This window comes from Vicugna pacos, chromosome 9, assembly GCF_048564905.1.
Source record: "Vicugna pacos chromosome 9, VicPac4, whole genome shotgun sequence".
In the NCBI taxonomy this organism is placed as follows: domain Eukaryota; kingdom Metazoa; phylum Chordata; class Mammalia; order Artiodactyla; family Camelidae; genus Vicugna; species Vicugna pacos.
In genome coordinates, this window is record NC_132995.1 from 63,847,525 (window position 1) to 63,859,809 (window position 12,285).

At 35.4% G+C, this 12,285-nt stretch overlaps 1 protein-coding gene across 2 annotated transcripts in view; it reads right to left on the reverse strand.

Annotated features, from left to right (window-relative positions):
* Positions 1-12,285, reverse strand: part of GPSM2 (G protein signaling modulator 2) — a 47,985-nt gene that overhangs the window by 26,744 nt on the left and 8,956 nt on the right. The window contains exons 2-7 of one of the 2 annotated variants that reach the window (XM_006197387.4): positions 10,637-10,941; positions 2,500-2,721; positions 1,993-2,128; positions 1,500-1,642; positions 1,003-1,126; positions 777-892 (exon numbers count right to left, since the gene is read on the reverse strand). In XM_006197387.4, coding sequence (XP_006197449.2) covers positions 777-892; positions 1,003-1,126; positions 1,500-1,642; positions 1,993-2,128; positions 2,500-2,721; positions 10,637-10,692 — 797 coding nt within the window. In that variant the 5' untranslated portion in view covers positions 10,693-10,941. The remainder of the gene's footprint in view (positions 1-776; positions 893-1,002; positions 1,127-1,499; positions 1,643-1,992; positions 2,129-2,499; positions 2,722-10,636; positions 10,942-12,285) is intronic. The other variant, XM_015244068.3, reaches the window with a different exon arrangement.

Consider the following 12,285-nt stretch of genomic DNA (forward strand, 5'->3'; position numbering starts at 1 on the left):
AAGGTCTGTATAGGCCTTCAATTCCCACTAATTAGGAAAAACGCCAAACCACCTAGAAAGCACAGCACAGGCAATATGAAGCAGTCTGAACCTCACTATCATCTGTGTTTCAAGTCTACTGATATAGCAGAAAGACCCTGCCACTGAAGAAGCTGGGATTTCTAGCTCCTCAAATAAAAGAATGGAGCCTCAGCTTATAGTGAGGATCAAAGATGGGCAGAGAGAGGCTGAAAGGAGAACTGCTGGATGAGCCGGCAGGATGAATGGTGGGGAAAACAATTTAGTGATCACTGCTGGGAACTAGGCTTCTATCTGTTAACCAGGCTTTCTTATGGCCTCTCTGCAAACCTGTAATTGGGGGGGGGGGAGGTGGGGGTGCTGAAGCATATAAACATACACACCACACATGCTAAACAGGTTTAAAAGGCTTTAAAAGTTTAGAAATTCATTTTAAAAAAATAGTTTTAAAGATAAAAGCTAATAAAAAATCAAGGGCCATACTGCTGCTATTAAATCTTAGGTACGGCAGGATGTATTGAGCACTGTGTGTCACGTACTGCGCTAAATAAGTGCTTCATATATTCTTCCATTCAATCCTCACAACAATCCCAAAAGCAAAGTATTGGTATCTTCTGTTATGGATGAGAAAACTGGGACTTAGAAAGCCACGGTCCTGTTGCTAGTGTGCAGCAAAAACGGTTAAAACCCAAAGCCTATGATCTATTGGATTGCACAGCTACTCATTTTACATTTATCTACAGAAATATTAGACTAACTTGTAATATTCAGAGGCAGTTTCAAATTCACCAAGAAATATATACGCATTTCCAAGGTTGCTGTATGCTCTTCTTTCAGCCGCTTTATCTCCAAATTCTTTTGCAATAAGGAGACGCTGAAACAGAAAATTTTAATTAGATACAACTATGATAAAACTAAAGAATAATCTAATCACTGTTCAAAACTGATGGAGAAAATAACCTGGCTCTAAAGTCTTGCACGTACCTGCTCATGAGCTATAACTGCATCCCTGAAGTTCCCAAGGAGGTATTGCGTGTTTCCAAGGTTTCCAAAGGCACGCCCCTGGGCTGCTCGGTCTCCCAAAGCGGTCACCAGTGATAGGTTTTCCCTAGGTAATAACAAAAAGTTGTGAAAACATAAATTTAAGGAAAAAAATTACTGATTTTATTTACAAATCTCTTTTTATCAGAAAAAAAAATTTAATGTGCCACACATTTTAAAGACATCTATGATGGAGGGTGACTATAGGAAATAGCTGGGAACATTTTACTCATACATTCAGGTAGGTTTCTGCCCAGAGTCACAGACAGAGTTAATCTTAGAACCCCTATAGCTAGCTGAGAAGTTCTATGAAATTCTACTGTACTCCAAATAACTTTAGACTAACCACTGACATTTCTTGTTTGTGCCACTAAGTGGCACTGGTCTGCAGCTTAAATGAAAGCTTTCCCAGGGAGGGAGGGGACTGCTGCTATACTCACTCATAGTAATCCACGGCTGCCTGCAGAGCGGTTCTTACTTCTTCTGGAAATTCTCCTACGTCCTGAGGACCAGGGCAGCCAAAACTTTTCCCCTTGGCATGATACACATTTCCAAGATTGTAAAGTGCTCTTGCTTCTCCCACCTAGACGAAGGTAGCAGTTTACATTTTGAGATCAGAGGCCAGGTATTGTATTACTTACCACATATATTCATAATATCCTCGATATTATAGTCAAGGGAAAGAAACGTGTACCTAGTAGCCATCCATACAGGACCCGACAAACGACTACTTACGAAAGAAGGACCTCTCACTGCTTCCTTTTTCTCACCTACTAAAAAATTTGTATTACGTGTTTCTTTTTCTTCAACTTTTCTACAGAAAAGTTTTTTGGTATTAACTTTTAGATAAACTACAGAATAATTAAATAGAATTAAAACACAAAGCAATTTCCGTGCAAACATTTGGCCTACCATCTAATGTTTCCTTATTACCTTGTCATTGAGCTCTCTGGAAATATCTAGGTGTCGCTGACAACAAACTACAGCTTCGTCAAAATTCCCAAGAACCTTTAAGGTGTTCCCCAGGTTGCCACTGGCTTTGGCTTCCCCCAGCTGGTCTCCAATAGTCCTGGAAAGAAAAAAAAGAAAGCAAGCCAATGGTGTGTTAAAATATAAAGCAGCCAGAATAGTTTTCCCTAGAGAACAACTGACAGGCTTAAGGTAAGAAAGACCTTGAAACCTATTTTTAATAAAAATTTTAAACTTACATTTCTGTATTTAAATCTAATTAAGGTCATTCATGTAATTAAACTCCATAGGTCTTTGCACTGCTATTCATGTATTTAATGAAACTGTCTGACCTAAAGATTAGTTTTAAAACGCAATGCTAACGAACTGGAACTCGTAAATGTAGTTAGTTTTTTTTTAATGAATGAAAGTGTTTTTTAAAGGGACAGTTAATTCAGGGAGAAAGAGTATGAGAAAACCCAGACTGATTACCTGGCAAGAGTTAAGTCATGGTGATGGTATTCTAATGCTTTGGCATAATCATGCAAATAGAAATAAGCGTTGCCCAGCTGGCTGTAAATAGCACTCAGCGTCTTCAGGTCCTCAGTTCCGACTTGAACCGCAGCTTCAAAGAATGACACCCCAGCCCGGCAGTCTCCCGACTTACACAGACGTTCCCCTTCCAAGGCCAGTTCTAGGCAAGAAGCTTCCATTCTGTAAAATTGCACAGGACAGACATGTACAACGTTACATTACAGCTGCATCACAGTTTTTAACTTCTAGTAATACAATTTAAACGTGGACTGGCTACTGTTGCTTAGAAGATGCCTCCATAATTGAGTTACTCTGCATTACTGATAAAATAGTAAACTATTATTATTTACAGCAAAAGCTAATTTGCTTATTCATATGTCTCTGAACCACAGAGGTCTTTTTTACAGGATAGCTAAGTATCTCTATATGAAGCTAATGAAATAAAATTCACATTTTTGGGCAAGATGAGAAAAATTTAAACATAAAATTTTCCTTTGCCTGCTGGGCTTCCTTCTCTCCCCTTTAGTGTGCGTTGCGCATCTGCATTAACCAGACCTCCTTAGGAGGCAACATTTCTTCTTAATCTCATCAAGGACTCACAGCTCCTTAGGAGATACCTTCCTTCTTAATCCTGTAAGGGGCCACAATGACCCATGATCCACTACTTGCTTTGTACGTGTAGGTCTGGATTGTGTAAAATGTCAATAATACATCATCGAAAGTACAGCCCTCCGTCTCAAAAATTTATATAACTGTTTTATATATAGTAGTTCATATCCCCTAATCCCAAACTCCCAATTTATCCCTCCCCCTATCTTTCCCCTTTGGTAACCATAAATTTGTTTTCTGTGTCTATGACTCTGTTTTGTAAATAAGTTCATTTGTCTTTTTTTTAGATTTCACATGTGATACCATATGACTGAATCACTATGCTGTTCACTGGAAACTGACACACTGTAAATCAACTATACTTCAATTTTTAAAAGAATTATATAACTATGCTTTTACCTCCAACAGGCGGAATAGTTGTCAGTGCTTTCTAAGAGACTGTTCCCATGTTATAATCCTCAATTTGGCTCAAACAAAAATTTCCGTTTCTTTCTTAGATCGACTGATTAATTTTTTCATCCACAGAGCTCATTCTAATTGGCCCACCCAGAGCAACCAACTTTACCAATGAAAGGACCAAAGTAGTGTTTCCTAAACTGTTCTGAGTTGTGGCAGACTTACAGACTTCCTGAGCGTTTGGGGAGAAGAGGGGTGCCTGTGGGAGGTGAAGTCCTATAACTAATACTCCTCTCTATCCAGGTATCCAGGTGATCTACTCAAACTGTCCATCGAGCCCTCCCACCACACATCTCTACCTCATCCTCTTCTCACCACCACAGGATCACTTACACCTTAGACAAACAGGAGCAAAATATCTTGGTGCACAAGTACACTTCCATGAGAGAATTAAGTGTCAAGAAACTTTACGTTAGAAAGCAATGATTTAAAGATTTGCAGAAATTCTAATTCTCAAAATCTGTCACTGAATTTTAAAAGCCAGAAAAATTTAAGTTACCGTAAATATATCTAGGAGAAAAAGCACCAATACTTCAGGTTCTTATCCTAAACTTTGGTAGGTGCTCTTAACCAAAGCTGCCACTGTGTTTCTTCAACATTTTCGTGATTTCTGCCATGTCTATGAAATAACAGTCACTCACTTAAACGTGTTTCTATAATTTGGAAAATTCCTTTAAATTGGCACATGCCATTAAAATAAAAAAATTGCTTCATCCAAAGCAGTATCTGTGAAACTGTGAGTCTGATGTGATACTTATGTTTATTTTGTAACACGCATTAAAACAAATACGTAACTATTAAAATAAAAAAGTAAGTAAAATTACCTTATGTACCACCAGTAGGTACACCAGTACCACCCTTTGGAAAATTGTGATTTAGCTCATCAGGCATTTTAATTTTTGGAGCAGCTCTGAATTTCTCCTTCCTAGAATTAGCTTTGAGCAACTCTACCACAGCGGTGGTTCTTCACCCAGGATGCACAACAGCAGAGCTCACACGGAGTGATTCTTAAAACTCTCAGTGCTGGGTCCCACCCCCGGGGTATAAGGCCTGGCCTTCAGCATTGTTTAAAAGCCCCCAGGTAATTTCAACGGACAAGCCACGGTTGAGAATCACTGCCTTAACAGGAAATGTAAATTAAACTACCATTCACCCTAAATTTATTCTAATATATTATACTTTTGTATTTTTAGTAGCAGGTCAATTAATATATTTCTTCAGGTGCTATCTTTTGGCCTATAAAATCTATAAAACTTCAAAGTTCTTTAGAGTTATAAATTAAAATGGAATTGTAAAAGTGGAAAATAAATCAGATGAAGCTAAAAGAAAAGTCTGGACTAAGACTAATAGATCCAATTACAAAGGTCCAAAGCAGATTTCGGGCTCAGAATAAGCAGATATATGGGAATATATATACATATATATATACACACACATACACATATACATATCTAATAGGTAATTTTCATGTTTTATATCCAGGTATCTTTTTTAAAAAAAAGAATTCAAGTGATTTAGCCAAAAGCTTCTGTTGGTTCAAAGTTAGACTAGTGATTTCACCCTCACTTTATGGATCAAGGTAAAATAATGCAAGTTAACCTCTTTTTAACATTTTGCTTCAACATTAGACCAAGTCAATTAGATATGGAGAGGGAGGTCTACAGCACATGGAAAAAGAAATCATTTATTAGAAATCTTAAATTGCTATATATATGTTTCTTTATAAGTCATTTCAAATTAATAAAGCCTATTTTTGTCTCACAAGTGAAAACTGCCCTTTAGAACTGTATTTTGAAGATGAGAGATTTCATAAAAGAAAAAGATTATTTTTGCTTAAGATTTCTGAGGTTACTGGCATATTCTGTGTGTAAAGAGAAGTGAGTCAGCAAAAGATTAATATGTAAAAATGCTAGATGAGGCACCTGACCTAGTTGTCTTTATTTGTCTAAATACTGAAGCCACTGAATCTCTAAGACTAATCATGGGGGGAAAAATCAGAAAAGATGTTTCTACATATAAAATACATTACTTCTTTAATTAAAAAATTTAATTTAAGCATACCAATTAAGTAAAAAAATTATATATTGAGCAATTTCACTGCCAGGAATTTATCTTAAAGCTGTAAGTACATAAACTCAAAGGATGTTCACAGCAGCAAAAAAACTACGAACAATTTAAATGTCCATTAACAGAGTGTTGGTGAAAAAAATTAGGTGCCACCATCAAATGGAATACTAATGATGGCACATGATTTCACTGAGGGAGAGGTAGAGAGACAGTCACACACAGAACATCAGTTCAGGACAATCAGGTTGCTGGCCAGGAAATGAGGGATAAGGCTATTGATGAAACAAAGTTATTTTTAAGGCAGGGCAAAAAAATTAACGTTTCTTTTTGCTGTTTGAGTTACTACCCTCTCCCCTTTGGTGTGCATTGTGCATTTGCACTATACATTAACTAGATTCCCTAAGAAGACACAGGAATGCCTACTTGCCAAAAAAAAAAAAAAAGCAATTCTTCCTGGAGCCAGCAAAGGAATTCCTTAGAACATTCCTTTCTCAGTCCCATAAGGGGTCACAATAATCCACTACTCGCCTTGCTGGACTATGTAAACTGTCAACGTGTTATTTTGATGTACAAGCCTTTGTCTCAAAAACTTACATACTGCGCCTTGACCTCTAACAGGTGGAACAGTCCTCAGAGCTTTCTAAAAGACTATCTCCCAAGTTACAATCCTCAGGTTAGCTCAAATAAAATTTTCCATTTCTTTCTAAGGTTGACTATTGATTAATTTTTTGTCAACACATTAGTAAGTAAGACATGTGAAAACTAGAAGTTAACAACAGTATATCCATACAAAACAAAGAAGAATCTTCTTCAAATAAATATCTTTACCACAAATACTTGACCTTTTGGATTTAAACTTACACAACATTATAATGGAACCATCAATCCAAATGATGTTACAGCCAACAACATTTAGTTATAGGCTGAATGGTATCATAAAAGCTACAAATTATTTAAAAGATATTTTACATAATTCTCATTGGAAATAGTGATAGCCAACTGGAATGCTATCAGCTACTCAGCTGTCCTTGAAGGGCATGGGGTGAGGCTGCCCTACAGAAGAATCTACCTTAGAAAAGTCATTCCAGTATCGAATGCCCAAAATAAAGCTCAAAATTCTCTAGTTTATGAATTTATTCTAACACACCTCAAATATATCTAATTGCAAAACAGTCAAGGCCGGTTGGTTTATAAATTTTTTAGAAGATCATTAAATAGTAACAGAGTAAGTAATTTCATATCCCCTCTGTCTCTGTGAGAGAATAGAATTACTTCATTTGTTTAACCAGTTGGGCTGAAAACGAGGAACATACACAGAGTAGAAGACAAGCCAGGAAAATAGCCCTCCATTAAAAGACATCCCACATACAAAGTTCCTTTATTCTTCCTAATGGTCTATCTAATCGTATAAGCAGTACATTTCTAATAACTATAAATATAGCACTGCTATCCTTGGCTGAAATGTTTTCATTTTTGTTAACAGATTAAACATTATAGCTTTAATTCCTCATTTTCTGCACAAACTCATGCTACTTCAATTTATTTTAGTTTTTATATTTTTATTACTTTTTACTTTTCTTCTACACTTAATTTTTTCTTTACCTATTTTTGGTTTCTTGTGTTTATAGTATATCAACAAAAGCAAAGGAGGATTAAAATCTTGATGCTACATTATTTTTTAAAATTTAATACCAATTTTGCCCAAATCTGACTCTCCCTTCAAAGGGCTTACATACTATAAGTATAAGTGATGGGATTCAGGACTTAAGATCAAAACAGGAGTGTTCTGCCTCTTCTCCGTGTGCTCTAATTTCTGTGGCTGTCGAATCTCTCATTACAGACCTTAGCTCCACCTTCTATGTGTTCTAACTGGGAGTGGATCTTTCCCATTACCAATCCTAGCCAGCTCCCACAAACAATTTCCATCCATTCAATTTAACACGTACATCCAGTTATTCTAGTTTACTTTGTAAAAGGGAAAGCGCAAAATGATCTTAATTTAAATTTAAATTTTGATTGGTAACTTAGTTTTAAAAGTAATTTAACCCTATATTATACCAAATTTAATTCTCTAACCCTCTGAGATGGGTTTTATTACAGAAGGGGAAACATGCTCAGTGACCCGCTTAAGATCATATGATGGCAAAGCTGAAAAGTGAAATCCTGTCTTTAACCCCAGATCCAGTGCTCTTTCCACCACTCCACATTACCGCAAACTAGTCTTCGGAAAGATTATTCCTAACAATTATACTTATCCAGTAAAATTTAAGAATTCAACATCATAATTGTATTCCTTTACAACTTAAGGGCGATAGTCTAATTCTTACATTAAAGTATTGATTATTCATAATAACAAGTCTAAACAAGAACATTTCTCAGTGAAATACAAAACCAGAAAAACAGAATGATGAACCTGTTACACCCATCTTTCAATATCAGCAATTACCAATACATGATATGATTCTATTATCAATATATGCTTTGTCTCTACTTCTACCCTCACTTTCCAACTCCAGATTCTTCAAAGTACGTACCAGAAAGCAAGTGACTTCATTGGTAAGTATTTTAGTTTGTATCTCTAAAAGATAAGGAGTCATTTTCAAAAAATATAATCACAATACTATCATACCTTAAAAAATAACAATAATTACTTAAAATCATTAATACATTTTTCAAAAGTTTAGAAACCAATCCTATTTCACTACCAGTCTCCATTTCTCTATACCCTCACAAATGAGTTACAAAGTATTTCATAAAGCATTCTCATCTCTTAGGAGGTTTCTTTGTGTCCGAAGATTTATTTCATTTCAAAATTACAAACTCGCTGTGCCACAGAAACTCCTCCAGAGATAGATGAGGACCTCCAGAATGAAAGAACCAGACGGATAAAACATTACATGCTAATTGTTTACAAGAGTAGAAAAATAACCTATACTAGGCCATGACTCCTAACACAAGGGATAGAAACTATTACCTGCAACCAGTTGGTATACATAAGGTTGATTTAACAGCACTGATGGAACCAGAGATTTGTTTGGTATAGTCTTACTAAAAAGTTAAGAATTTTAAATTTCTTTTGGTGAAGTCCTGTATCAATGTATAACCATGTTTGATCTATGCTGTGTCATGGCAAAAGGATGGATCAAAGACCTTCCTATAGGCAAAGGTACAATCCACTCCTCCTTATCTATTGCTCTTAAAGCATTAAAAAGTATACTACTCTTGAAAATGTTTTTAGTGAGACAGATGAACATCTTACTAGGTTCATCTGGTGGTTATGTCCAATGAAGTTCAATGGACATTCTATCAAATGTAGACTGGGAGCCAGACAACATGCTGGGCATCATGGCTGCTCCAAGAGAGCTAATGGCCAAAGAAGGGTGTGGGAAGGGAGGAGGAGACAGACAAATACAAGTTGGTGCTAAGAAAAAGATATGGACAGGATATGTGAACACGTGGAGGGCACACAGCTGAACTATGGAGTTTAGAAATGGTTTCCAGGAGGAGAACATTTCTGAGCTGAATCTTAGATACTGGGTAGAACTGGCTAAACAAAGAAAGTGGGAGGGGCATTCGAGTCATAGGATGTAGCATGAGCAAAGGCACTGAGACACGTAGAGGGAACCACAGCTCAAAGTGCAACATAAGAACTGGAAGGAAGAAAGAAGGAATAGGGAGAGGCCAGATAATGGAAGATCTTGTGTACTGTGTTAAGCTTGGCTCTGCCCCACAGGTGACTATGAGCCCCCACAGGGTCAAGCAGAGGCTGCATGATTAACTGGGTTTTTAGACTGAGCCCTGCAGAATGGAGAATGGAGGGAGTCTAGAGAAGACCACAGGGGCCTGAACTGCAGCAGTGGTGGGGAGGATCTAGATGGAAAGATGAATCTGAGCAACATTTAGGAGGTAAAACTGGCAAGACCTCACATTGGACACAGAATAGTGAGAAGGGAAGAAAGTACACACAGTAACTCCCAGGTTTCTGGAACTATGCCCAAAAAGATAGAGTGAGAGCATTTCTATTTAAGGATCATTTTAGTTATGGTGAATGTCTTCCATTTTCTTTTATTTGAAACTTAAATTTTTAATGGAAATGCCCTCAGCTTACCCATATAAACTTCCTTGGCACCATGCTCTAACAGAACCATCTGCTCCAAAGGACAATAAATCTCCTCACTATTCCCTAAACGTGCGTAAGACATCTAAAATTTGGCAGCAAATGCCTTCACTCATTAGAGATTTGAATACTATTCAATGCTACAAGTTCTGATGTTTATTTAATATTAACTTATAACAAGTTTGATAAACAGTCTATTAGTATCTAATCACCTTACTAGTAATTATAGGTTTTCCATTTTAATACTTGTTCATTTTACAGTTCAGTACAATGACCAGAACTTCCAAATAAATGTTAAATAATGATGATGCAGGTATTCTTGCTGTTCCTAAATGCACCAAAAATGTCATTAATAATTTATTACTAAATATTAAACTATTAGTTTATCATGTTTAGAAAGTACTCACTCATTCCAACATTAATACTCATTTTTTTAAAGCTCATTTATAAAAGATCACCATTTAAAAAATATAACACAAAAATCAGGTCATTCCAGCTGACCACATTACAAAATCCATCTTTTACCTTCAAAGAATGAGAAATATTTTATTTTTATATTTGCATTATATAAGAAGTAACAAAATATGCAGTAACTATTCATAAACTCTCCCACAGAACATTGATAAATAAACTATAGTATATAACTGGGCTCTACTACCATCTTCCTATAGAAAGGATACAAAAACTTACAACAACCACAACAAAAAGAAAACACTTTATAAGTTACTAACTATGGCTGATATATTTTTAATATTTTCAAATTTAAATCTGAAACGATCATAGTTAATTTAAATATGTGTTTAAATAAGGATTAAAAATTACCCACTAAGAAAGCAGTAGTCTTACCTGTAACGAACATGAAAAGAATGGTCTTCCCTCATGCTTATCAAGTTTTCCTCCATCAAGTCATATTATAAGCTGAGTATAATATGAAATTATTTTATTTTGTGCCAATTCAGTTCTTTACAATGTAGAATTGCTGCAGAACATTGTCCGGTTAGTATATTAATGAGTTGGTGTTAATACACCCTAAGCTCCTGCTTCTTCTTTATTAATAATGAAAGGAGGTCAATGTCAGACAGCATAGAGGTTCAAAATGTGTCCCAAATCCTTGCATCTCTGGCCCTTTCAGCAGCACTTCAGCAACATTTCTGCAAAAGGAATACAAGATGCTTTGCTTGAAGTCCTACTTTCAAAGAATAACCTAAAGTAATTCCAAGCTCTACATGATCACACAACTAACTCCACAGACTGCTGTCATGGCAATTATGGGAGAAAAACCTCAGGGGGCTCACCACTTAGAGGGCTTTTAACTGAGGATGTGAATGCATGGTATTTATTGGAGAACCGTAGTTTAATTTTAAAAACTGGTTTGAAATACAATAATTTTATGTAATATTTTCATTATAAACAAATATAGACGAATTTGTATGATATTAGTATCTTAAAACAAAATTATAATACTTGATTTTAAAAACTACTATTAACAAGTAAAATGAAAACTCAATAATTCATCTGAACAAGTCAATTCTAACTGTAAATTTATTTCTTCAAAGAAGATATTTGTGCTGATAATTAGATTATCTTATATTCATTTGCTCTCAATGTATATTCTATTTAAACCCTTTAAAGTATTTTAAATGTTTTCACTGAGTAAGTACAAAAGAAATTTAGGGAATATGTGTATAGTAGAATGACCCAACAAACAGTTATATACCACCACCCACTTTGATAGAATAAAGAACATCATCACTGCCTTTGAAGTCTCCTGGGTGCCTCAGCCTAACACATCACCTTCCTTTCCCCTCTACAGTGATCTCTAAACTGAATTGTGTTCATTATTCCCTTGCTTGTCTTTATAACTTTGCCACAAATGTCTGTATAGTCTTAAATAATATACTGTTTAATTTTGTATGTTTTTGCTCAATATTCTTTCTGAGATTCATCTTGCTTGTTGCACACAGATGCAATTTGCATATTTTTATTGCTGTATCATATTCTGTCCTATACCAAATGTATTTTTCATTCTACTGTTGATGGACCTTTGGACTGTAATATTTTGGATTTTTTGCTCTATTAGAAGTATTGCTATGAATGCTGAAGTTAACAACTCAATATACTGGTTAAACAGGACAACAGATAAACTAAAAAGAGAATGAGTGAATTAGAAGAATATCTGAAGAAATTACACAAATAGATAAAGACATACACAAATAGATAAAGAGATGGAAAATACTAAAGAACAGTTTAAAGAAAAGGAAGACAAAATGAAAGGCTTTAACACAGGTCTAACTACAGTACCATAAGGAAAAACAGAAAGAGGAACAAAGGCAAAATGTTCAGTATAAAGACTGAGAATTTTTCAGAATTGAAGACAGACTATTAATTAGCAGATTGAAGAAGCACACTAAGTCCTAAGTGGGATAAATAAAAATGAATCCATACCCAAATATATCACAGAGAAATGCATATCATCATATATAAAATATAACCTT